This window comes from Orcinus orca, chromosome 9 (assembly GCF_937001465.1).
Source record: "Orcinus orca chromosome 9, mOrcOrc1.1, whole genome shotgun sequence".
Lineage (NCBI taxonomy): Eukaryota > Metazoa > Chordata > Mammalia > Artiodactyla > Delphinidae > Orcinus > Orcinus orca.
Genome location: NC_064567.1, coordinates 40,317,655 through 40,340,586, shown reverse-complemented (window position 1 = coordinate 40,340,586; position 22,932 = coordinate 40,317,655). Strand labels below are relative to the sequence as shown.

At 38.8% G+C, this 22,932-nt stretch overlaps 1 protein-coding gene across 6 annotated transcripts in view; it reads right to left on the bottom strand.

Annotated features, from left to right (window-relative positions):
- ELMO1 (engulfment and cell motility 1) overlaps positions 1 to 22,932 on the bottom strand; it is a 549,020-nt gene that overhangs the window by 350,416 nt on the left and 175,672 nt on the right. For all 6 annotated transcript variants that reach the window (XM_049715202.1, XM_049715199.1, XM_049715198.1 and 3 more), the window contains 3 exons: positions 19,226 to 19,261; positions 9,358 to 9,457; positions 1,365 to 1,516 (listed from right to left, as the gene is read on the bottom strand). In XM_049715202.1, coding sequence (XP_049571159.1) covers positions 1,365 to 1,516; positions 9,358 to 9,457; positions 19,226 to 19,261 — 288 coding nt within the window. The remainder of the gene's footprint in view (positions 1 to 1,364; positions 1,517 to 9,357; positions 9,458 to 19,225; positions 19,262 to 22,932) is intronic.

The window sequence follows — 22,932 nt, the reverse complement described above, 5'->3', positions numbered from 1 at the left end:
CATCTGTAACACTGGGTAAAAACACTCCTATTTCAAGGAGCTGCCTTTAGGATAAAATGAGGTAATGCATATCAAATCTTTAGTACAGCGCTTGGCAAATGAGAAACTCTCCACTTGGCAAAGCACTCTATAAATGCACAGTGATGCCCTCGAGATTCAGAGAAAAGATACAGACTTTTAAGTTGATACAGTTCGCATTCAGGGACATGTGAAACTGGTATTATTTCCAGAGAGATTTCACACAAAATCATCATTTTAGAGCATATGTTAATTTCCCCTGAGGCCACAATCCATAAACTGTGTTACTTAACATTTTACATTCTAGTCACCATACCCCCTCCATATGAAGGAAACGTCTAATGCACTTTGGTAGTTTATATTATAAACACAGTCAACATTTTCGGTAGATTGAGAACTACTGAATACTCCCTCGCATCCCCTTCCTACACCCCCAACCCAAACAGGCCAATCAGGTTTCTTCTTGAAAATTTGCCAATGTGACCTGAGAGACCAGGGGCAGCAGTTACTGGGAGCCAAGTCACATGACTGCCAGCCAGTACGCTAGAGAAAAGGCCTGTTGTGAGGACTCCAAGGAGGCCATAGTTTCTGTCCTTCCCAAGGCTTAGCTACTTAAGTCATTCCTCGGTTCTATAAAGTGCGCCAGTATCCTTTCAATAAACTCCCTGTCCTAGCTCAGGATGCTTCTTGCCACCTGCAATCCAAATACTTTAATTGATAAAGTGGCATCGTACAAGGGATTCCTTCTCAGGCTTGTATCATCAGAGGCAACCTTACTAGTTACCTAAGCATAGAGAGAAGGAGAGATCCCCAAAGACCGAAGTCTGCTAGGGCAGCTGTCTCATAGCTCAAGCCTCTTAAAAAATTCGTATATTACAGAATACAGCAATCAAAGGTCATTGTAATCACCTGGAGCCTAAGAAAGAAGCCTGGCTTTAAAAATTCCTAATTAAGTATGAAAATTCTCATTATATCACAGAAAGCACTATTTTATATGATTAAGGATAAAGACTGTTGAGAACTTAAGAGAACAAATTGTCCTATTGTGTCTTATTAAAAGTAAAACTCTACCGATATCTACCAACATTGATCAGAAGTGAGTGCCTACCAAGGCACTGGGGGCAGACCAGTGACAAAAGCAAACAAGGGGAGCACCCAGGGGCAAGTAACTGTGCCATGTCAGTGTGATGGGGGACAAGCATGGGACATGGTTTGATTATATACCAAATCAAGATTCTTTTTCTGTGTATTAGTCAAACCAATATGAAACCTTTCCCAGGGGGTTATGGTGGCTGTCCACCTGAAGCATTTTCCCTTCCCACTGTGGTGGAGTCAATCTTGCTTACCCTTGAAGATGGGGAATGAGTTGGCCGATAGTGATCTCTTGCGCCACCTTCTGGTAGAGGTCATGGCTGTTGAGCACCATGGACTCCAGAATGGCCAAGGACCGCTGCAGGATGGAGACGTCTATGGCTGACTTGTTGACAAAACTTGCTATCTGAAAACCCAAGCGGGACACAACTCATGGTAAGCAGAGCAAAGAAGTAGAGAAGGGAGCAAATCAAGTAAATCGGGAGCTCATTTAAGAAACACCAGACACCGAGGACGAAAAGTACGTGGAATAGTACTATTACAGAAGAATAGTCAGAAACACATGGAGTCAACAATGATTGTTCACCAGCTTATTACAGACCACTATTTATATCCTATTTCTCTAGCTCAGTAATAAGCAATCTTAAAAAGGAAACAGCTTCAAATAATTACTTTGTCTGGTGTTTCTGGAATGATTCTTCTGAGTTTCAGCTTTCAGGGGCAGACAATTTCAACACATATATTGTAAGAACTCTTGTGTTTCTTTGAGACAGTAATTTCAACATATACTAATAGCCATTCCCTTCCATTTCCAGGCTACTCCTTCACCCACACGATCTGTGGCTTTTATGTTCTTATTATGCTCCTGTTACATTCTTGAGGGACTCACACAAATCACACTTGTCAACACAATGCAACTGGCAACTTCTCACTCACTGGCTATTCTCCTTTTTATTCAACGGAACACTCAGTGAAACACTCTTTCCCCCATTCTTCCAATTCCTTATGGTTAAAATAAATTCTTCTCATCTCTCTCAAATTTAGCAAACAGGAAAACATTTAAATTAGAAGTGTTAAAAGTTAAAATAGTCGTTTAAGCTCTAAAATACATTCCCTAAGGAATTAATCACTAAAGCCTCAAGCATAATAAATCACAATGTAAGAGGGAAGTAAAATAAGCATTAGAATAATGGATCACAGTAACCCAAACACATGGGTACCATGAAGGTTTTATTTTAGAGGCCTCATTAAAAGTTCTTACTGTCTGTTGACAACTCGCACTAAAACGCTGTTATTATATCATCATAATGACTGCTTTCTTAAAAGCTAAATAATTTGGTTCCATGACAAATTGACACTTACTGCTCCCCCCCATCAAAACTAATTTCTCCCTTTCTGCTGTCTCACTGTCCCCTTCTCATCCTCTCTCCATCATTGTACAAGATAAAATGCAAAAAGGACCATGACAACTGACAGTTACCAGCTCAACTGTTTTTAGCCCAATGACTCCCCAGTGAAAGTAGGGGTGAGGGGTACAGATATCAACACCCTCTGTGCCTCCAGATACACCTGGATCTCAGGGGGTGAAAAATAAATGACATGAAGAAATAAAGTAACATTATGATTTATATTCCAAAAAGCTATTATTTTATAATACAGACTACAGGAAGAGTATGAGAACTTTAAGATTCTCAAAAGACTGCTTTAGCTCCTTTCACAGCTAGTAAACTTCTCTAATCTGTTTACTGTCCCTGCCAAGCCCTCGCCTTAATCCTCATAGATGGGTCAGCTCCCCTATGATATCTATCATGCCACCTTTCCTTCTCTAAGGCCAACTTTCTCTCCCCCAAATCCAATGACCCTCATACCGTGCTCATGGTTTAACACCTAACTTAGATCTCTTCTAAATAGAATATAAATTCTTTGACTTCCCCACCAGCACCACCCCAACCATTTTTCATTGTCCCAGTATAATTCTTGGCACTTAGTAGAAAACTGAAGAACTCACAAAGAAGTGCATTGACAATAACTCTTATTTCTCTGCACTAATTCTATTCTCCTTCCTTGCTCCTTTTCTTGTCTCCATTTAGTAAATTTGGATGTACCTTTAAGACTCCATGGAGAATCCTCCAGCTGAAAGCTGATGGTCAACCTCCCTCCCCCACCCTCTAGCCTTCATCCCTTCTTTGCATTCATTCAAGTAATATGTATTGACCATATGCTATGAAACAGGCTTGCACTGACCTAGGATCTGGAAATCAAGAGATGAGCAAACACACATGATTTTTAAATTCAAGGACTTTATAATCTAGCACAGACAGATTAAAAAGTCATTTACGGGCTTCCCTGGTGGCGCAGTGGTTGAGAGTCCGCCTGCCGAAGCAGGGGACGTGGGATCGTGCCCCGGTCCGGGAGGATCCCGCATGCCGCGGAGCGGCTGGGCCTGTGGGCCATGGCCGCTGGGCCTGCGCGTCCGGAGCCTGTGCTCCGCAGCGGGAGAGGCCACAGCGGTGAGAGGCCCGCATACCACAAAAAAAAAAAAAAAAAAAAAAAAAAGTCATTTACTATGAAGTATGTTACGTGCTTATTCTTGGCATCCAAAAGTATACCTCCACTTAGACATTCCAACAAAGCCTAAAATTAAATGGGCTAAAAATCAATCTCATTGACTTCTTATTCCTGCCTTCTCAAGTATCACCTTTCTCGAAGTTTGCCATAATCATTAGTGATTAATAGTCTTAGTTCCCTACTTTCTATTTCCGTGGACACATTTGCAATGTCTCCCCTATGATACATGTTCAGTTGTATATACATGACACTGGCCCAAGGTCCAACTCGTTCCTGGGTTACTAAGACAGCATCTTCTTCAGTTTCCTCTATATTCAAGATTTCCCTCTAATACAAATTTACCCTTTACTTCCAAAAATATCCTGTGACAGTATTTCCTTTCTTGAAATACTCAATCAAAACTCTCAATGTTTTCCTGGTATGAAGCACACACTTTCTTATAATGGGTTTTAAAGTTCTCTGCAAATTATTAACTCTCACCTGCTCCCAACAGGTTTATACAATGATGGTAAAACAGGCTATGGTCTTTGCTTTCATTCAGACATTGTACCCCACATATATATTCCATTTCCATTTGCCATTTTTATATATTTCTCTCTCATGAAACTAATCCATTACCTTCCTCAAGGTATTGTTTAAAGTTAATCTTTTCCATCACTTCAGCTCTTCCTTGACACATAGATCCCATCTCTTCAGCAAGCCTGAAGCAGGATACAAAATTTTGTGTAACACACTAAGCTGGCAGAGAGCAGGCACACAACTCACTAGAGTCCTATGCACAATTCTGTAGGAGATCCTAGTCGTTTTTTGAAACTAACTTCTATCTTTTGCCTTATTTTGTCAATAGTTTTAACTAGACATCTAAATGACCCAATATTTTCAACTAATGAGTACTAATAACCAAGGCATCAGGGCTGATTGAGCAAACATGATGACTGTAGACAGGCTCCTTATTGGTGCCTGGACGAATTTGTGACTGTATAAATGTTATTTTCTATGTCTAGTTTAAAAACTATAGATCGTAGTATAGCTTATAGAAGGTTAAAGATAGTCTGGTTAAATTTTAATTTCCCTTGTCTTCCCAAAAGTCAATAATGACTTCCTTCGCCTTTAAATTTTTCCCAGCTCCATTTCTGTACTTTTGGTCAATACAGGTGAGCCGGCCTAAATCAATCAAAGGACAGCTTCTTGAAAGTAGGTCTGTATCAAATGGAAAAAGAGGTAGGAGGAACTACAAGTAATTATATATATTACCTCCACCTGCTTCCACTCATTTAAAAGTGCTACCGAAATAAAACATAGGAATATTTGGGTGACATTTTAGAAGCTATGGGTCATCACATGAATCAATGATACAAATTATTAAAATTACATAAACACTTCTTTGAATCACTTAGATTGAGATCTTAAAATTATCCTAAGTTATCAAAACTGAAAAGATCCATGGAGAACATGGAGCTCCACTCCCATATTTTAAATTATCTGGGCAGAGGCCCATAAATCTCTCAAGTTTTTAAGAGGAAAAAATTATTGGGTCTCTAAGCTGAAACTGGCTGGGTGTTTATCCAGGCACTGAAAATACTGCAGGGTGAACCAGGCCCTCCTGCAGAGCTAAGGTTTCAAGAGTATTTGTATAAAACTTTCCTTCCAAGAAAAATCACTGATATTATACTTGGCTAGGGGAAAACCAACTGGTAGCACAGAAAGTTCTAGGTTTTTTTTTTTTTTTTTCATTTCTTTCCCCTCCATGCCTTCTGACCCTCTCCCTAAGAAGCCAAGTCTTTAAAAAGCAACAATGTTATATATTGGCATCAAGAGATTCCAAGTTTCAAAGTGTTTATGAAATGATGTTATTTATTACAGAAAAAGTTTGTAAACTAGAATCTAGATTCACACATAACAAAATAGATAGTGGAGAAGGAGACCAAGGCTGGCAGGGGAAAAATATTGCTCCAAAGTCGTATGAATTTGGCATTAATAGGAAGCCAAGTCTGGACCACAGAGATAAGCATCTTTTGTCGGCGCATTTCCTAGTTGATTTTTGTCTAGATAAAGCTCCATTTAAAAGACAGTTGCCTGTATACAATTCCTGGGTTGTCAAAGTGCTGAATTTGATCCAGCTAATGAATAAAAAAGTTAACCTTACAAAAACTATCAATTATAAAGTCATTTTCTGATGACCACTTTTTTTTAATTCACATAAGGAGTTGAGATTTAAGTAGCAATGCAAAGGAAGCAGAATGACTAGGAATGAGGATAGCATATATTAAACGTGTTGCCTTTTGAAAAATATTTAATTTTTAACTTAAACTGCCAAGACTGCTAGTCTGCTTCCTTAGATCTAATATGATTTTTATTTAATTTCAGTGAATGAAAACTGTTTTCATAAGCAGTTAGGAAATTAGATTATTGTCATTCTCTCTAACCACATCTCACATCATTTAAAGAAAGACAGCTTTGTAATTCCTTTATATTCATAACTGAATTTTTAATTGAAATATATTTAAATACAGTGGCACAGTATTTTTTTTTTTCTTCAAGTTTCAGGGTTTAAAAAAATGCTTCCAAAGCAAATTTCACTCATTCATTTCACAGAAACGTATTAAGGTCTTACTCTATGCCGGGTTCTAAGGATAGAGACAGGAAGAAAGTCACGGTTCCACCCTCCAAGGACTCATGGTCTCTTGGGAGAGCCAGTCAAAAGAACAAGAAGTCCTCAGAAATGTGGTAAGTGCTGGGATAGTGGCATATACAAGATCCAAGGAGAATGGGGAGCAGAAGAAATCAGTTAATTCTGCACCAGTGAGGTCAGGGAGGGCTGAACAACAGGTAACGCTCCTTCAACAGGACTATTCTTCAAGAGCTGTTCTTTCCATCGCTTAAAACACAGGTGCATGATGATGGGGGAGGGAGCCCTGACCCGGGGGACCAATGACACCCCGCTCTCTATAACCTCACTCAATCTCCCCAAGCCATTGTGTCCTCATCTCCTGACCAGGAATAGAAAGACTAACTGCTCTGTTCCGCAAAGGATTTGCTGTGGGGATCAAAAGAGATAATGTGGGTGAAAGCATAACATAACTTCAAGGAATTCACGTTCAGAACGGCACTGTTTTTATAGCAAAAGAGGCTCTAATATCAGAAAAGCTAAGCAATTTGGATGTAGGAAAGAAAGGCCTGCCATAAATTCAGAATGAACTGAAAAATTCTGTTAAGTATAAAAAATGTGCAAAACCCAGTATTTTTAGATTTGAACTTACTTCCCCTAGAACTTTTATTTTAAATTGAAGTCCAGTTGATTTACAATATTCTGTTAGTGTCAGCACAGCAAAGTGATTCAGTTTTATATATGTATGTGTACATATATACATGTGTGTGTGTGTATATATATATATATACACACACACATATATATATTCTTTTTCAGCTTCTTTTCCATTATAGGTTATTACAAGATATTGAATATAGATAGTTCCCTGTGCTCTACAGTAGGTCCTTGTTGTTTATCTATTTTATATATAGTAGTGTGTATCTGTTAATTCCATACTCCTAATTTATCCCTCTCCCCTTTGCCCTTTGGTAACCATAAGTTTGTTTTCCATGTCTGTAAGTCTGTTTTGTAAATAAGTGCATTTGTACTATTTTTAGATCCCACATATAAGTGATATCATATAATATTTGTCTTTGTCTGATTTACTTCACTTAGTATGATAATCTCTAGGTCCATCCATGTTGCTACAAATGGCAATATTTCATTCTTTTTATGGCTGAATAATATTCCATTTCTCTAGAACTTTTATCTTGGAAAGAAAAATTACAGCAATTTTTTCTCTGCATTCATAATCTAATGCTTGCATTTCCTGTCACCACCAAAGGAAAGTACTTCCTAACACATCAGGATTTCCTTGGCTTTCTCTTCTACAGTCATTTCTCCTTTTTTTAGCAATTCATACCACTGACAAATATAGGCAAAAAGAGGCTTCATCCTTCTTTGTATGTTTTCTAGGTGGTTCCCATTACTTGTTTCCCTCGTAGGAAAAAGGGATTCAGAGGTGCGTCAAGAAGGCCCTGGGTTCCCAATCGGCCCTCCTCTGAAAAAAATAGGCAACATCATGAAGGCGTTCAATCTGTGGGGCTTCTGCTCCCAACACCCTCAATGAACAGACTAGGGGCTCTTCTATGCTCTTCAATTCAAGGCAGTGTCTCCCTCCAGGTACTGACTAACTTCAAAAAGAAAAGAGATAACTTCACAGTGGGGAGACCCAGAAGATACCACCTTATCCACATAATCAAGGTCAACATCACCATTAATAAGCATATTAACATCTCATACCCCAATGTGATGCTCTGAAAAGGGCACAACATTACTTCTCTAATATTCTTGCCGAAAATGCATAACCTTAATTTAATCATGAGGGAAATATCAAAAAACCCAGACTGAGGGACGTTCTACAAAATAACTGACCAGTATTCTTCAAAATTGTCAAAGTCATGAAAGACAGGGAAAAACTGAGGAAATGTCACATTGGGAGACACGCCAACTAAATGCAGTCTTGGATCCTGGATCTGGTCCTTAACCAGAGAAAGGAAATTGGTAGAAAAACTGCTGAAATCAAATAATGGTAACAGTATTACACCACTGTTAATTTCCTAGTTTTGATAATGATATATTATTATGCAAAATGTTTAGGGAAACTGGTTGAAGCTTATATGGAACATTCTGTACTGTTTTTTTTGCAAATTTTCTATAACTCTACCATGATTTCAAAATAAAAGTCTTTAAAGACTCAAGTGACTCATACTGGATTTTGCTTTGATTTTCCAGCTTTTGCACAGACTCTGAAATTCTTTATTTTAGACAACCCTTCCCAGGAATCTAGATACACAAATACAAATACAAAGAGAGGAAAAATAAGTTAACAAATTAATAAATAATAATGATTCTTGATTTAATACTACATTTAATAGTTATAAAGTCAGGGCTATTCACTTTTGGTTAGAACACTGGAAACAGAATTGTAAATTTGCAGACACGTCTTTATTACTATTCAACGCTGGGAATGGTAGGGTCTCTTCTGCCCTCTCTCCCCAAACCAGGTCCACCTTTGCCTGTACCTTCATTAGTTTCCTCCTAAGGAAAGTAGGAACCAATCGAATTAGTTGATCTCAGAGACATTTATTGCACCAAGATTACCAGTAAGCAGGCTTACTCGGCCTAAGAGGCATGGATCCAAGCACACCTTCTTCTCTTACATTCCTGCTTCAGACCCAGTCATATAATAATCAGTATATTTTGCCTCTTTCCCTTTTCCTGAACACCTGGTTAAGGGGAGAAGGATTGGGAAGGACAGCAGGAACTCTACTTAGACCTTGAGAACAGCAGAGTCCAGAACAGGGGCTCAGCAGATGCTTCTCTGATTTTAACATGTCACCTTGATTTTCCTTGACTACGGGTTCTCATGTATTATACAATCTCTTATGATCCCAGTGGGAAGAAAACATCATTTTTCATACAGAATTTAGGTGCCCTGACCCCCACATACATAATACTATCAAAAACCACACTCACACTTTAACACAAAGAACTAAAAGAAACCATTCTAAAATATGCTCAAACCAGAGAAAAACATCTGTAAAAGAAGGAAGTGATTTGACCTTGGGAAGCACAATCTGAATTACCTTCTTAATGAATGCCACCGAAAACGTATCCCAGGACACTATTCCGTGGTCCATCAGCTCCACAAAGGCCGTCAGGGTGAAGGACAGCATGTCTCCAAAGCTGGAAAGCACAAGATGGTATAAGGGTGATGGGGCCAAGAGCTAAATACAAGGGAAGACAGAAGTGAGAAAGCTTTAGAAAGCTGAATACAAGCAGAACTGTAAGAGATCGCTGGGATAAGCAGCTGGGCCACAGGCAATGTCCTTGCAAACATGAGTCAATAGGCAGGAGGCAGGTGGCTTCACAGAGGGGAGCCAGGGCCTCCGTGGGACACAGCTGGGCTCACACTCTCACTCAGGTGAGCTGTGTTGTACTGGGCAGGTCCCTAATCTCCCTGAGCCTCTGTCTTCTCTGCTGAAAAACTGGATAGTGAAATCTATTTCATCACAGGGCTGCTTGTAGAGCACTTAATAAAGTGTGTAACATACAAGAATTCAGTAAATGATAGCTTAAAAAAGCTTCCCAGCAAACAAAAATTAGGAAGAGGGCAATATGCTTCTTTTATTATCTCTGGGTATCCAACAGGGAAGATTATAAATAATTCTATTAACAGTATTAGCATTTTGCAAAGGATTCTTGTGGTCTAGATTTGTGTGTGTGTGTGTGTGTGTGTGTGTGTGTGTGTGTGTTTGGGTGAGTGCATTTACACACACACACATAGATACAAATATATATGTAAGTAAACATATTCATTTCTATATTACACTGGCCAGCATTTTATCTTTAGTTAATAGGCTTTATATAATATCTTTCTAGAATATTATACACAATAACTGTTTGCTGGCCATAGACTTGCTGTGATTCAAAAGGCTGTAGGAAGGGTCTCATGAGTGGGTTAGAAGTCTAAGCAGAGATCAGGCAAGCTCAAGTAAAAGAACGGCCTTCTAAACAAGCTCCACCCGTGACCCTTATCAGACAATACCCTGATTTCTAGGGCTTTCAAAACAACACTGAGAATCTTTTACAGAAACTCACCTCTACTGTAAGTTATCACCATAATAAATAGTAACTCAAAACCCTCAAGAGAAGTACTTTCTCTTCAAGTACACTGAATTACGCCCACCAGGATCTCCACACTATATACAACCACACTGATTCATATGCTTGATTTTTTAAAAATAAAATTAGTTGTTCAGATTCTTAATCTGTAGACTCTTATATATCACAATTGCTACACTACAAAGTCTCATAAAGTGTCTAGATTGAATCTTCCCATCCATTTTCAATTAATAGAATAGGAAACAAGCTCATATTTCTTTTTTTTTTTTTTTTTTTTGCGGTACGCGGGCCTCTCACTGCTGTGGCCTCTCCCGTTGCGGAGCACAGGCTCCGGACGCGCAGGCTCAGCGGCCATGGCTCACGGGCCCAGCCGCTCCGCGGCAAGCGGGATCCTCCCGGACCGGGGCACGAACCCGTGTCCCCTGCATCGGCAGGCGGACTCTCAACCACTGCGCCACCAGGGAAGCCCTCATATTTCTTTTAAAACAGCTTCACAATTTCCCTTCTTCCTAGTGTTCTCAGCCCAGCCTCAATAACAGACCTGGAAAATTCTGCATCATCTCCGAAGCTGTGATGCTGAAAAGAGACCTACCAAAGAGGAAGTGGCTCTCAGGAAAGGACCGTGATCCCAAGCTGCCGGAGATCAGAGGGGATGAGGTGTGCCTGATAGAAATGGCTAAGCGGTTGGTTTCTGGAGTCAGACAGCAGAGGCTACCCTCCAGCTCTCAGTGGACAAGGACACATTGTATGCCTCGGTTTCCTCATTTTATAAAAATGAGGACGACAGTGATGCTGGTGGTGGTGGTGATACCTAACTCAGAGGATTGCTGGGGAAATGAAAGGAGCTACCATACTTAGAGCCCTCTAAGCACTGTATAGCACATGGAAGGCAGTATGTGAATGTCAGTTATTATCATTATGCAAAGTGGTATTTTAAAAAGGTACATAAAGCCCATGATTTTCAAATGTCTGTCTTCATTGTGTCAAGAATTCTCTGTCCTTGGAGAGAGGAAAAAAAAAAAAAATTGCAAGAAAAGCCAAACGTTTCAAGCCAGAGAGAAAAGCAGCAAATTTTTTTTTAAGGCTTTTCTGAGTCACAGGCGGGCAATCCCAATCATACAGGGTGGCATCAGAGAATCATGCCCCAAAAAGGAAATTCCAAACCAGAAAACTCAAGCTTATTTTAAGAAAACAAAAAAAAAGCAGAAAGATAGGCGGAAAATGGATTAAAAATACTAGCAAGAAAGGTTATATAAAAATTCCAGAATGGCTCTTTCTACAGACAATGAGTCCTAAGAAAATCCAAACATTAGCTTGCAAAAAAAAAAAAAAGGCAGGAAATTGCCTCAGGAAAATAAGAGAGCCAGGAAATAAAAGCAATTAGTAAGATTTATTAACAGATTATGTAGGCATTAGAATTACTGTGAAAATATTATTATATAATAATGTATAGAATTATTAGTAAACAATATTAGCTAATTTATTATTTTATTATATTATTAGTGATAAACCATATTAGCAATTTTTTTACTTATAAAAAGGAAAAAACAACCACCAAGTGATAACGAATGGCTGACATCTGTTTACACCTGGCACGCTAAAAGACCTCAACTGCTATAAGATGCCCATCTATAAGACATTGGAGGATGGCATTTGTGACCTCCACACAGTGCAAAAATACTGCCTCAGTATTGTCACTAAAAGAACAAGCAATGGAACGGGCAGTGAAAAAGGAGTAACATGCTGCTGAAATCAAACTCTTCTTTATATTCCCTGTAGCTGGGACTAGAGATGATATTAGTCTTCATTAACTGCTTTAAAAGCAAAAGATAAATTGTATTTATGCTGTCTAATTATCTGAATGCAAAATGACTCTGCTCCTTGCTCAATGGACTCATAATCCAAATGGCCTTAGTAACATCTGGGGATTGTCCCTCAAGTGTTCCAGAGCTCTGCCTACAGGCTCCTCAGACAGGCTGCAAGGACCTGGGAAAAAGATGGAGAAAAAGGGAAAGAGTATTGTTTGGTTTCCAAACCTCCAAGCTGCTCTTGGGACCAGGATTTAACTCCCCAAGGTTGTTAAGGAGTTGGAGCACCATTTCTGAGAGTGCAGCTAGGGCTTTCTGTGCTTTGTGATAACCCATTAACGTGAACGACTGACAAATGAGAGAAGCTTCTTCACATCACACCAAGGTGCCCTGGAGAAGGAGAGCTCTCTTGGTCCATCTAATGTTTTATATAAATGTTATATAATTTATATGTATATAAATATTATCTAATTACATTTAATATATTTAAATATATAACTATATACTCTATGGATATAATGTTATTAGACATCTATTATATATAATCATATATATGTATCTTATAAATATATAGATATAAATGTTATTAGATATACTGTTTATATGTTATGTTATATATTATAAAATATATAATATGCATATATACTATATTATACATATAGTATATATATGACATATATAATTCATTATAACTGGTTGCTGGATGGCATACTAGGTTTACATGAGGGAGAATTTTTTCAAAATTCAACTTCAAATCCTTAGTTGCAAGAAAAGGAGAGCCATGCTAAAACTGTATCACCTTCCAAATCAACGGACTCAATCATCTCATTTCAAATGAGGCAGCTATAAAAGCTCTTCTTGAACCCTGACACAGATGCTTATTTCACTGCTAGAGGAGTGACTCAGGCTCCAAGAGGGAAGGCAGGAGCCAGGGTCCTGTCTCTGAAATCAGTGCTGGGTGCAGAAGATCAAGGCTAAAAGGACGACAAATATAAAGCAACCACATGGCACCTGTGGGGAGCATTTTTATTTGTTTGGTTTATTTTTTTTAGAAGGTGCCAAGCTAAAGATTTTGCAGCACTGACTGACACAAATTAAGCCGACTGCAAACTTTACATGCTGGTTGACAGCCATGTCACAGCCAACACACCATGTGTGCTGGAATGATTCAAATAAATATTTCTCATCAATTCAGTAGAGACCCTCTTCTTTCCAACAAAATTCAGCCAATCTCAAAGCATTTAAATTTTATGCTGCTAATTTTATAAAAGAATAGTGCTTCCAAATGTCTCCACTGGGTGTCATGCTCAAAAGAGAAGCAGAGAAAAGATGAAAATAAAGACCAGTTTCAAAGATATTAATAAATCATACTGAATATATCCCTAATTGCCAGAATTAATGAATATAGTTCTACCCTGCCCTTTGAGTTTTCCCTAGTATTTTATTTTGTTTCTGGTAAAACTTATATACACTGAAATGTATGGATTTCTGTTGCCCTTCAGACATTCCCTTACCCTTTAGAATCACAGCATTTCTTACGTCAGCATATATTCTCTTGGCTCCTTTGTTGAAAATTTAACTGTGGATCAATTTTGGACTCTATTCTATTCCATGGATCTGTCTATCCTCTTACACCAATATCATATTGTGTTAATAACTAACTTTACAGGAAGCCTTGAAGTCAGTTAATGAAATCTTCCAACTTTACTGATTTTTATGAGTTTTTCAAGACCATTTTAGCTCTTCTAGGTCCAGTACATTTCCTTTAAGTTTTTAGGATTGGCTCGTAATTACTTTTTAAAAGATTGTATTTCACTGAACCTAATTTGGAGAGAATTGCTATCTTAAGTATATTGTGTCTTCCAATCCATGAAATGGTATATTCTCCACTTATTTAGGTCTTCTTTAATTTCTTTCAGCAATATATTTTTTTTTCAGTGAACAGATACTGATGTCTCTTGTTAAATTTATTCCTAAGAATTTTATGATTTTTGACACTTTGTAAATGGAAATTATAAAATTTCATTTTCCAGTTGTTTGCTATTAAGGTATAAAAATATGTCCCTTTTATATACTCATGTTATATCCTGAAACTTTGCTAAATTCAGCTATGAGATCTAGCAGTTTCTTTATAGATTCCCTAGGATTTTCTACATAGTCAATCATGTCCTCTACGAATAGAGTTGGTTTTACTTCTTCCTCTCTGATCATTATGTCTTTTAACTCTCTCTTGACTTATTGCTATGGCTAAAAACTACAATACAAGGTTGAATAGAAGTGCTACATATTTGCCTTATTCTCAATCTTTATTGGGAGGGGTGGGGATTCAGTCTTCCAACATTAAGTATAACGCTTTTTTTTTTTTGCAGATAGTCTTTATCAGGTTGAGGAAGTTCCCTCTATTCCTCGATTGCTGAGAATTTTTATGAATGACTGTTGGACGCTATGAAATGCTTTTTCTGTATCTATTATCTACTTTCTGTATCTGTAAAGATGCTTTTTCTCTTTAAGTTTTCTCCTTTATTTTGCTAAATACTAAATCACAGTGACTGATTTTTCAGATGTTAAACTATTTTTGAGATAAATCTTTACATCTTTACAGGCCACAAATCTTTTTTTTTTTTTTTTGCGGTACGCGGGCCTCTCACCGTTGTGGCCTCTCTCGTTGCGGAGCACAGGCTCCGGACGCGCAGGCTCAGCGGCCATGGCTCACGGGCCCAGCTGCTCCGCGGCATGTGGGATCTTCCTGGACCGGGGCACGAACCCGTGTCCCCTGCATCGGCAGGCGGACTCGCAACCACTGCGCCACCAGGGAAGCCCCACAAATATTTTTTATACATTGCTTGATTATATTTGTTCATACGTTTTGCACCTCTGTTGATTAATTTTTATTTCCTGCATTGGCTTTGTCAGGTTTTGGTATCAGAGTGATACTGGCCTCATAGGCCTCATAACATGACTGAGGACTTTTCCCCTCTACCTCTATTTTCTGAAACCATATGTGCAGATTTGGTATTTCTTCTGCATATGTATAATTAAATTCACCACTGTAACCTATTTTCATTGTGTAAAGGCTTTTGAAAATGAATTCAACTTCTTTAACAGATGTGGGTATTCAGATTTTCTATTTCCTCATAGGTCAGTTTTGTGTCAGTTTAGTCCTCAGTTAACGCTGAGATGGAGTAAGGAGAGCAAGAGGTTTATTGGAAGATAGGTGGAGCTTGTGAAAGATAAAGAGGCACAAAGCAAGACTGGGTAAGAATACCCTTCAGACCGCGAGGTAGACATGATGCCTGTGAAAGGAAAGAGGACGCAGATGTAGCTCTGACAGTCCCAGCCAACCCAAGAGGAAGCTCAGTATAAATACGGATTGTTAGAGGGGTCCCACAATGGGCAGAAATGGCCAGGCCCTGGTATGTGCACCGTGCTCATCAGGCTCACTGACTAGGGGCTGCCTAGAAAGAGCGTGTATGGTCTTGGTTTGAAAGCTGTTATGGATCTTGAACGTGCTATAGCAGGAAGCTATCAGCTAACTGTACTCCTCAGGGTTGATGAGCAAATTCTTTCTTGAAGGGAGATTAGAAATTAAAAAAGAAATTAGAAAAGAGTGTTAAAATCTCCAACCATGATTACAGATTTGTCTATACTTCTCTTTAGTTGTCAGATTTTGCTTCATGTACTTTGAAGCCTTATATATTAGGTACAGACACATTTAACACTTTATGTCTTCCTAATGAGCCAACCATTTTTTATTGTGAATTATCTCTCTTAATCTTTGATAATATGTTGCCTTGAAGTCTTATTGTGACTGATATTAATGAAACAAATGTTTTATTATTATCTCCAGTTACATGGTGTATGTTTTTCCACTTTCAAACTACATGTTCTTTTGTATTTATAGTATATCTCTTGTAAACAGCATATAGCTGGGTCCTGCTTTTTCAAATCTGATCTGAAGCCTCTTAATTGAAGAACTTCCTTCATATTTCCTGTAGTGTGTATCTGCTAACAATGAACCATCTTAGTTTTCCTTTATTTGAAAGTACTTTTATTTCACCTTCATTTCCAAGATAGTTATTAGAAAAGAATTCTGGGTTGACAAGTTTTTTTTTTTTTTTCTTTCAGCACTTTTAAGAGGTTGCCTTCTGGCCTCCATATTTCTAATGAGAAGTCAGCTCTCATTCTTATTTTCATTTTCTTAATGTAATAAGTTGATTTTCTCTGGCTGCCTTCAAGGTATCCTTTTTATCCTTCAATTTCAGAAGTTTGACTATGATGTTTCTAGGCATAGTTTTCTATCTATCCCACTTGGGTTCAACAAGCTTCTTAGATCTAAAAATTTATGTTTTTCAACAAATTTCAGAAATTTTCTATCATTATTTCCTCAAACATTTTTCTGCCCCTTTATCTGTTTCCTCTGTCTCTGGGACCCCAATTAAATGTATTTAAAATCAACTGTTACTATCTCACAGGTCAATTATTCACTATTCACCTTATCTAGTCTTCAGATTGGGTAACCTATACTGATGTATCTTCAAGGTTACTGTCTCTTCTGCCATCTTCAACTCCTACAGTGAATTTTTCATTTTAAATATTATACTTTTCAGTTTCATAATTTCCAATTGGTTATTTCTTATTTCCATTTCTCTGCTGAGACTCCCCATCTGCGAATTTAATATGCTAATGCTTTTCTTTAGTCTTTTAATATATTTATAAACATTGCTTTAAAATTTTCATCTGCTATTTCCAACATCTGGGTCATCTCAAGGCAGGCTTCTACTACTTGCTTTATTTCTTTTCTTAAGTATAGGTCATCTTTTCCTATTCCTTATATACCTAGTAATTTTTTACTGTATTCTGAACATTGGGAATTAAACATTGCCAAGGCCATAGTTCAGCTTTGTTCTTCTGAAGAATTGGTTTTTGTTCTAGTAGGAAGTTAACTTGGCTAGAATCAGACTCCAAACTCCTCAGTGAGTGACAGTTTAAATCTCTTCCCAATTCTTCCCATTTCCAGTTGCTAATTTTACCAGGTCCCTTAGGGGTTCCCATACACATGTATATTCACACTTCAGTGATCAGTGATAGATTTGGCAGAGTTTATATATAGATATGGGGTCGTCTCATACCCTCTGAGCCTCCTTCCTTTCATGGATTCCCCTTAATAATCTAGCCGCTCTGCCAGCCCCAAACTATATCCTCTTAGTAACTTACTAAGACTGAGGGTTCTTGTCACCCCATGATACCTGGATAAGCAGGACTCCTCAGGCAAAAAGCTGCAAACACACAAATCTCATCTAGGGCTTATTTGTTCTCTCAAAGATTGACTTACTTCTTTCTGTCTGTTTTCAGTTGCTATACAGTTTCTTCAGACACTTGTTTTTAGATGTTTCTGTTTGCAATATTTTGTCTAGAGTTTATAATTATTATCTATGGTACTTAGTCTGATTAAGCTACTTTGCAATTACCAGGGCCCTGAGCATTGATTTTGTCTGCGATTGATAAATGGAAATCATGATTCACACTTAGTCACACTTCCAACACCTCTATATACCAAAAGATTAAAACTACTGGCAGATAAATTTTAAGAAATTATTTTGGCTTCAGAGCCCAAAATTCTTCTGCATTAGCAAATTGTATGAGGTTGTTAGAGAAAAAATCAGTTCGAATCCCAACACCACCTCATTTTAACTTCTTCATAAAGGAAACAATTCTAATTTTACTCATCTTGTATGGTGGATAAAAGTGTGAATTAGAAGTAATGAGTGTAAACATTGAGACAATGCCCAGGACAGAGTAAATTCCCATAAAAGATGGCTTCTACTGCTATTACCATTAAGTGCTTCTACTATATTAAAAATATATATTAAAGTTAGGTTTAAGAAGCTTTACCCTAAAAACTCAATATTTCTACTTTATTAGAATTTAATAACTGAAGAGTTCCTGCAATTAATACTTCTTCTAGTGGGAGGGGTAGGGGAAGATGAATGATTTGAGACCACTATCATACACTGATCAGAATTTTCTCTGAAGGCTTAAAAAATAACGTGCACATTTTCAGATACTGTTCAGTCTTCCTTCTCAAACTGAAACTGTACACTTAACAACTTAGCAAAATGGGACTTTGTTCAACCTATTATAGAGAGTTTGTTAGATCCTCTTTGGACTCACCTTGTTTAGTGGATAATAAAGGCACTGAGGAGGGAATACTCTAAGAAAGAAGTTTTGAGATTTCCAGACATAATTATCAGGCAATTCACAAATATATAGGTGGTTGAACACATTCTCAGACTGAAAGTAAATAATTTTCATTCCATACTTCAGCCCTAAATATTTTTTTTAATGCGGATCTTTTTCTTACCAAACCACTGAAGAAAATCAAAGACTTTTGACTTTGAACATCACATAGGCCACAAAAAAGAAAGGTTTTTTTTAAGTAATTCATAAAATTATGCCTAGCCTTGCTCCAGGAGAAGGGTAGCAATGCTGATGTGATCATTTTATGGTTACAAACATAAAATACTCTTTCTACCACAAAGCAAAGAGAAAAGGGAAATAAATTTTTAAAGAACCTGTTCATAAGAACATCAAAAAGGGGCTTCCCTGGTGGCACAGTGGTTGAGAATCTGCCTGCCAATGCAGGGGACACAGGTTCGAGCCCTGGTCTGGGAAGATCCCACATGCCACGGAGCAACTAGGCCTGTGAGCCACAACTACTGAGCCTGCGCGTCTGGAGGCTGTGCTCCGCAACAAGAGAGGCTGCAACAGTGAGAGGCCTGCGCACCGCGATGAACAGTGGCCCCCGCTTGCCACAACTAGAGAAAGCCCTCGCATAGAAACGAAGACCCAACACAGCCAAAAAAAAAATAAATTAAAAAAAATTAATTTTAAAAAAAAAAGCAAAAATAAATCACTTACTCAAAACATCTAGACACAGTTACACAATCAGAGGACAGGGTTTCATTAAGCAGAGAAGAAGGAAGTGTTATATCATCTGAATCAACCCATCAGAAATTCTTACCAAGGCTTCATGATCTTCTGCAATTTCTGGTATCGTCTGCAAAATTCAAAAACAGTCACGTAAGGAGCATGTGTGAAAGCAATGAGTTTTACACAAATTACAGATCACGAAGAAAGCCCAGGATGAGATATAGGGCAGATATAACAGTCATTAAGATAACTTAATTCATTTCAAAACATTTCTCCAAGCAATAAATGGGTGTTTTTTTAATGATACAAAACAATCAAAAGATGGGGATTAAACCACTGTAACCAACCTATTGCATTTACTTAAGAGTAAAGGCAACAAGAACACTCCATTTGGCTCAGAATGGGTATATATTCAACAGGGGGCAATCCCTAGAAATAAGAGGGGCATATTTTCAATGAAAAAGCAGAGCCAAAAAACACTAGTCCAGTTGTTCTTAAGTACATGCTCAACAATGGAGAAATAGTTGATTATCTTTCTTTGGTAAAATGCCCACTAATTCTACTTTCTCTTTTCTTAAGAGAAAAAAAAAAAAAAAAAAAAGCTTCTTCTGAAGGAAGACACCGTGAGACATTGCAATAATTCCAGGACCACAGGTGGAACCCTGGGATAGTAGTCTGCAAAAAAAGTGCACAATCAACAAAACATGTCTGTAAAAAAGGACAATTATGCTTCTTTAAAAACTAAAGATTAGGTCAAAAAGATTCGGAAACAAGTGTTTCTAACCTTATCAAACCACTTCCCATTCCTCAAGTCTGCCACATTTCTCTGGCATTAAGTGTGTTCTTCCCTCTGCTGGGGGAATACCCTTCCCCTCCCTGTCAGACTAGCTAAGTCCTACCCCAAATTCATCTGATTCAAGGCTCCTCTGTGCAGCCTCCCTGACTTCTGATTTCCCTTCCTTGACCAGACTGAGGGTGGCGCCCATGTCCACAGTGCTGAGAATACATCAGCTGCACGACTTAGGACATCTCACTATCCTTCTAGCTACCTGAAGGCAAAGGCTCGCTCTGTAACTCAACTACTATGATGTCAGGCACATGCAGAGTAGGTACTCAATTCGGAAGAAGTTAAGTTTCACATTTTCGACCACATAAAATGTAACCACTTCAGAAACCTAACTGACCACGAGAAGATCAGATCTAGTATTTGATAAAACTGGCGAGTTAGGGCTTCCCTTGGCGAGTTAGGGCTTCCCTGGTGGCGCAGTGGTTGAGAGTCCGCCTGCCGATGCAGCGGACGCCGGTTCATGCCCCGGTCCGGGAAAATCCCACATGCCGCGGAGCGGCTGGGCCCGTGAGCCATGGCCGCTGAGCCTGCGCGTCCGGAGCTTGTGCTCCGCAACGGGAGAGGCCACGGCGGTGAGAGGCCCGTGTACCACAAAAACAAAACAAAACAAAACAAAAACTGGGGAGTTAAAAATGTATATAAGGTGATCTTCCTCTTCCTGCGCCCTTCCCCCTCCTTAACCTGCCTTTATTTAAAAAAATATATATATATATATGTATTTGATATATATAGAAAAAATGCACTACCTAAAAGTTGAGAATTATATTTTATTCGGTGGACTTTCTGAGGACTCAGTCCCAGAGGCAGCCTCTCAGATAGTGCTGAGGGATGGCTCCAAAGAGGAAAGGGAGGAGCCGGGACACATAGGAGTTTTGCAATAAACCAGGGAGTCAGAACATCAAAAGATTATGGTCAACTAAAGAAAAACCAGACATCTTAAGTTAATGGATTTAGTGCTTTTCCATATATGAGAAGATGCAACAGTCTGGGCTCATTGAAATCATTCCTTTGACATGCACCTTAGCGATTTAGGGCCAGTATCCTGCTTTTCTCCATCCTGAACCCCCTCAGGGTGGTGGGAGGCAGCTGCAGTGGCTGATGACGTGATGGCCACAATGTCCTTTGTTTACTGATATGGCAGGCAGACATTTTTCATCCACATATATGTTAGCTTCCTTTCCTTCTCCTTCAAATAGCCATTGGGCAGAGTGGAAGAAGTAGGTGGCCATGGGGAAGGAGGCCTGAGCAGAGTTTGGGCCCTTTTGCAAGAGCCAAACACTACCCTCCACTAAAAGGAACTGGGGTTCCTTGGAGAAATGACTCGGTCCAGGGCTGGAAAGATCTAGATAAGCCTGGAAAATTTCGCTGAGCCAAAAAGTACAGAAATGCTCAAAGAATAATGGGAGACAAGGCAGGACACAGAATACAGCTTGATGAAGTTTCCAAAGCCATATCTGGGACAAACTGGACATCAAAATAAATAATAATAGTGATAAATTATAGCCCAATGAATAAAACAGGGAACAAATGGCCTACATTGCTTTAAAGAGTGGTGTGTTAGTATTGTTGAAGAACCAAATCTCTGGGAGAAAATATACAAACCTGATTTGTACCACTTTCCATTTCCCATGGTGTAACTACTCCAAAATTATTTCTTAATTATTTACAAAGGGGCGAAATTGCATTACAGGGAGATACCAGGAAGGGGCTATCTTAACAAGTGGTCAAAGTGAACATCAGTAATAAGACAAAGAGACATCATGTGCCATTAAGAGGATGCAATGAAATACAAGCATCTGTGATATTCTAACCAAAGACCTATGTTTTCTAAAAGAAGAAAACACTGGAGAAACCTGTAGAAAAAGGACTTCGTGTTTCAGTAGGAAACTATGCAGTGTCTCTGGCTTACTCTTCTGGGTTATCCAGCCTTGATTCCAGCCCTGCTGTCTTTAAGCTGTAGGTAACTGATGCATATGTATATTTTGTCCTGCCTAGTGGTGATTTAATTAACTTCCTCCCTGCAGGTGAAAAACCAGTTTTGTCTCCATTTGCAATTCACTGAGACATTGCTCTGTTTCATATAAATTTGTGCCCTTTTGACTCTCCTTTTGAACCAGTGAAAACATCTCCCTGGTTCCCTCATATCAGATGAGCAAAATACATCTTTTAACACATATTCAATTTTATAATCTCTATGAAAGCCATGCTTTTATCTTTCCCTGATAATTACCTTTTAATTAATTACCTTTTAATAAACCCCAACTGGGGAATATTCTAAAAATGGCTCACCTCTAATCTCAAAAAATGTCAAAGCCATGAGAGAAAAGGAAAGACTAAGGAATAGCTCCAGATTGCAAGAGATTATGTTAGGGAACGTTGACTGAAACCACCCGCCTTGGCCAGGCACTTGGATGAGCTGTCTGGCAACAAGAGGTCCTGATAAGGTGCTGCCACCAAAAACTAACCGGGAGAATTCGGGAGGGGCCGAAAGGAGGGAGGAGAGGTCAGTCCATATGTCCTAGCAACCTCCCAGAATCTTTCTCACTGGAATCCATCTTGGCTGAGAGATGCACGTGCCACCAGGAAGGACCCCGAGTCAGTCCAAATATGAGCACAAGCAAGATGACTGGCCAGAGACCACTTGGAAACTAACCCCATTGCCATAAAACCTGAGATTGTGAGCCACGTGGAGGAACAGCTCTCCCAGCTTCCCTGACCCTGCTGCTCTCTGCCCGGACTCCCCTTTCCAATAAAGTCTTTTGCTTTGTCAATACATGTGTCTCCTAGGACAACTCATTTCTGAGTGTTAGACAAGAGCCCACTCTCAGGCCCTGGAAGGAGTACCCCCTTCCTGCAACAATTAGGAGAAGACAGGACAACTGGGTGCAAGGGGCTCTCTGGAGTTAGGTCTTTGTAAAGGACACAAACAGGACAACTGGTGAAACTTGATC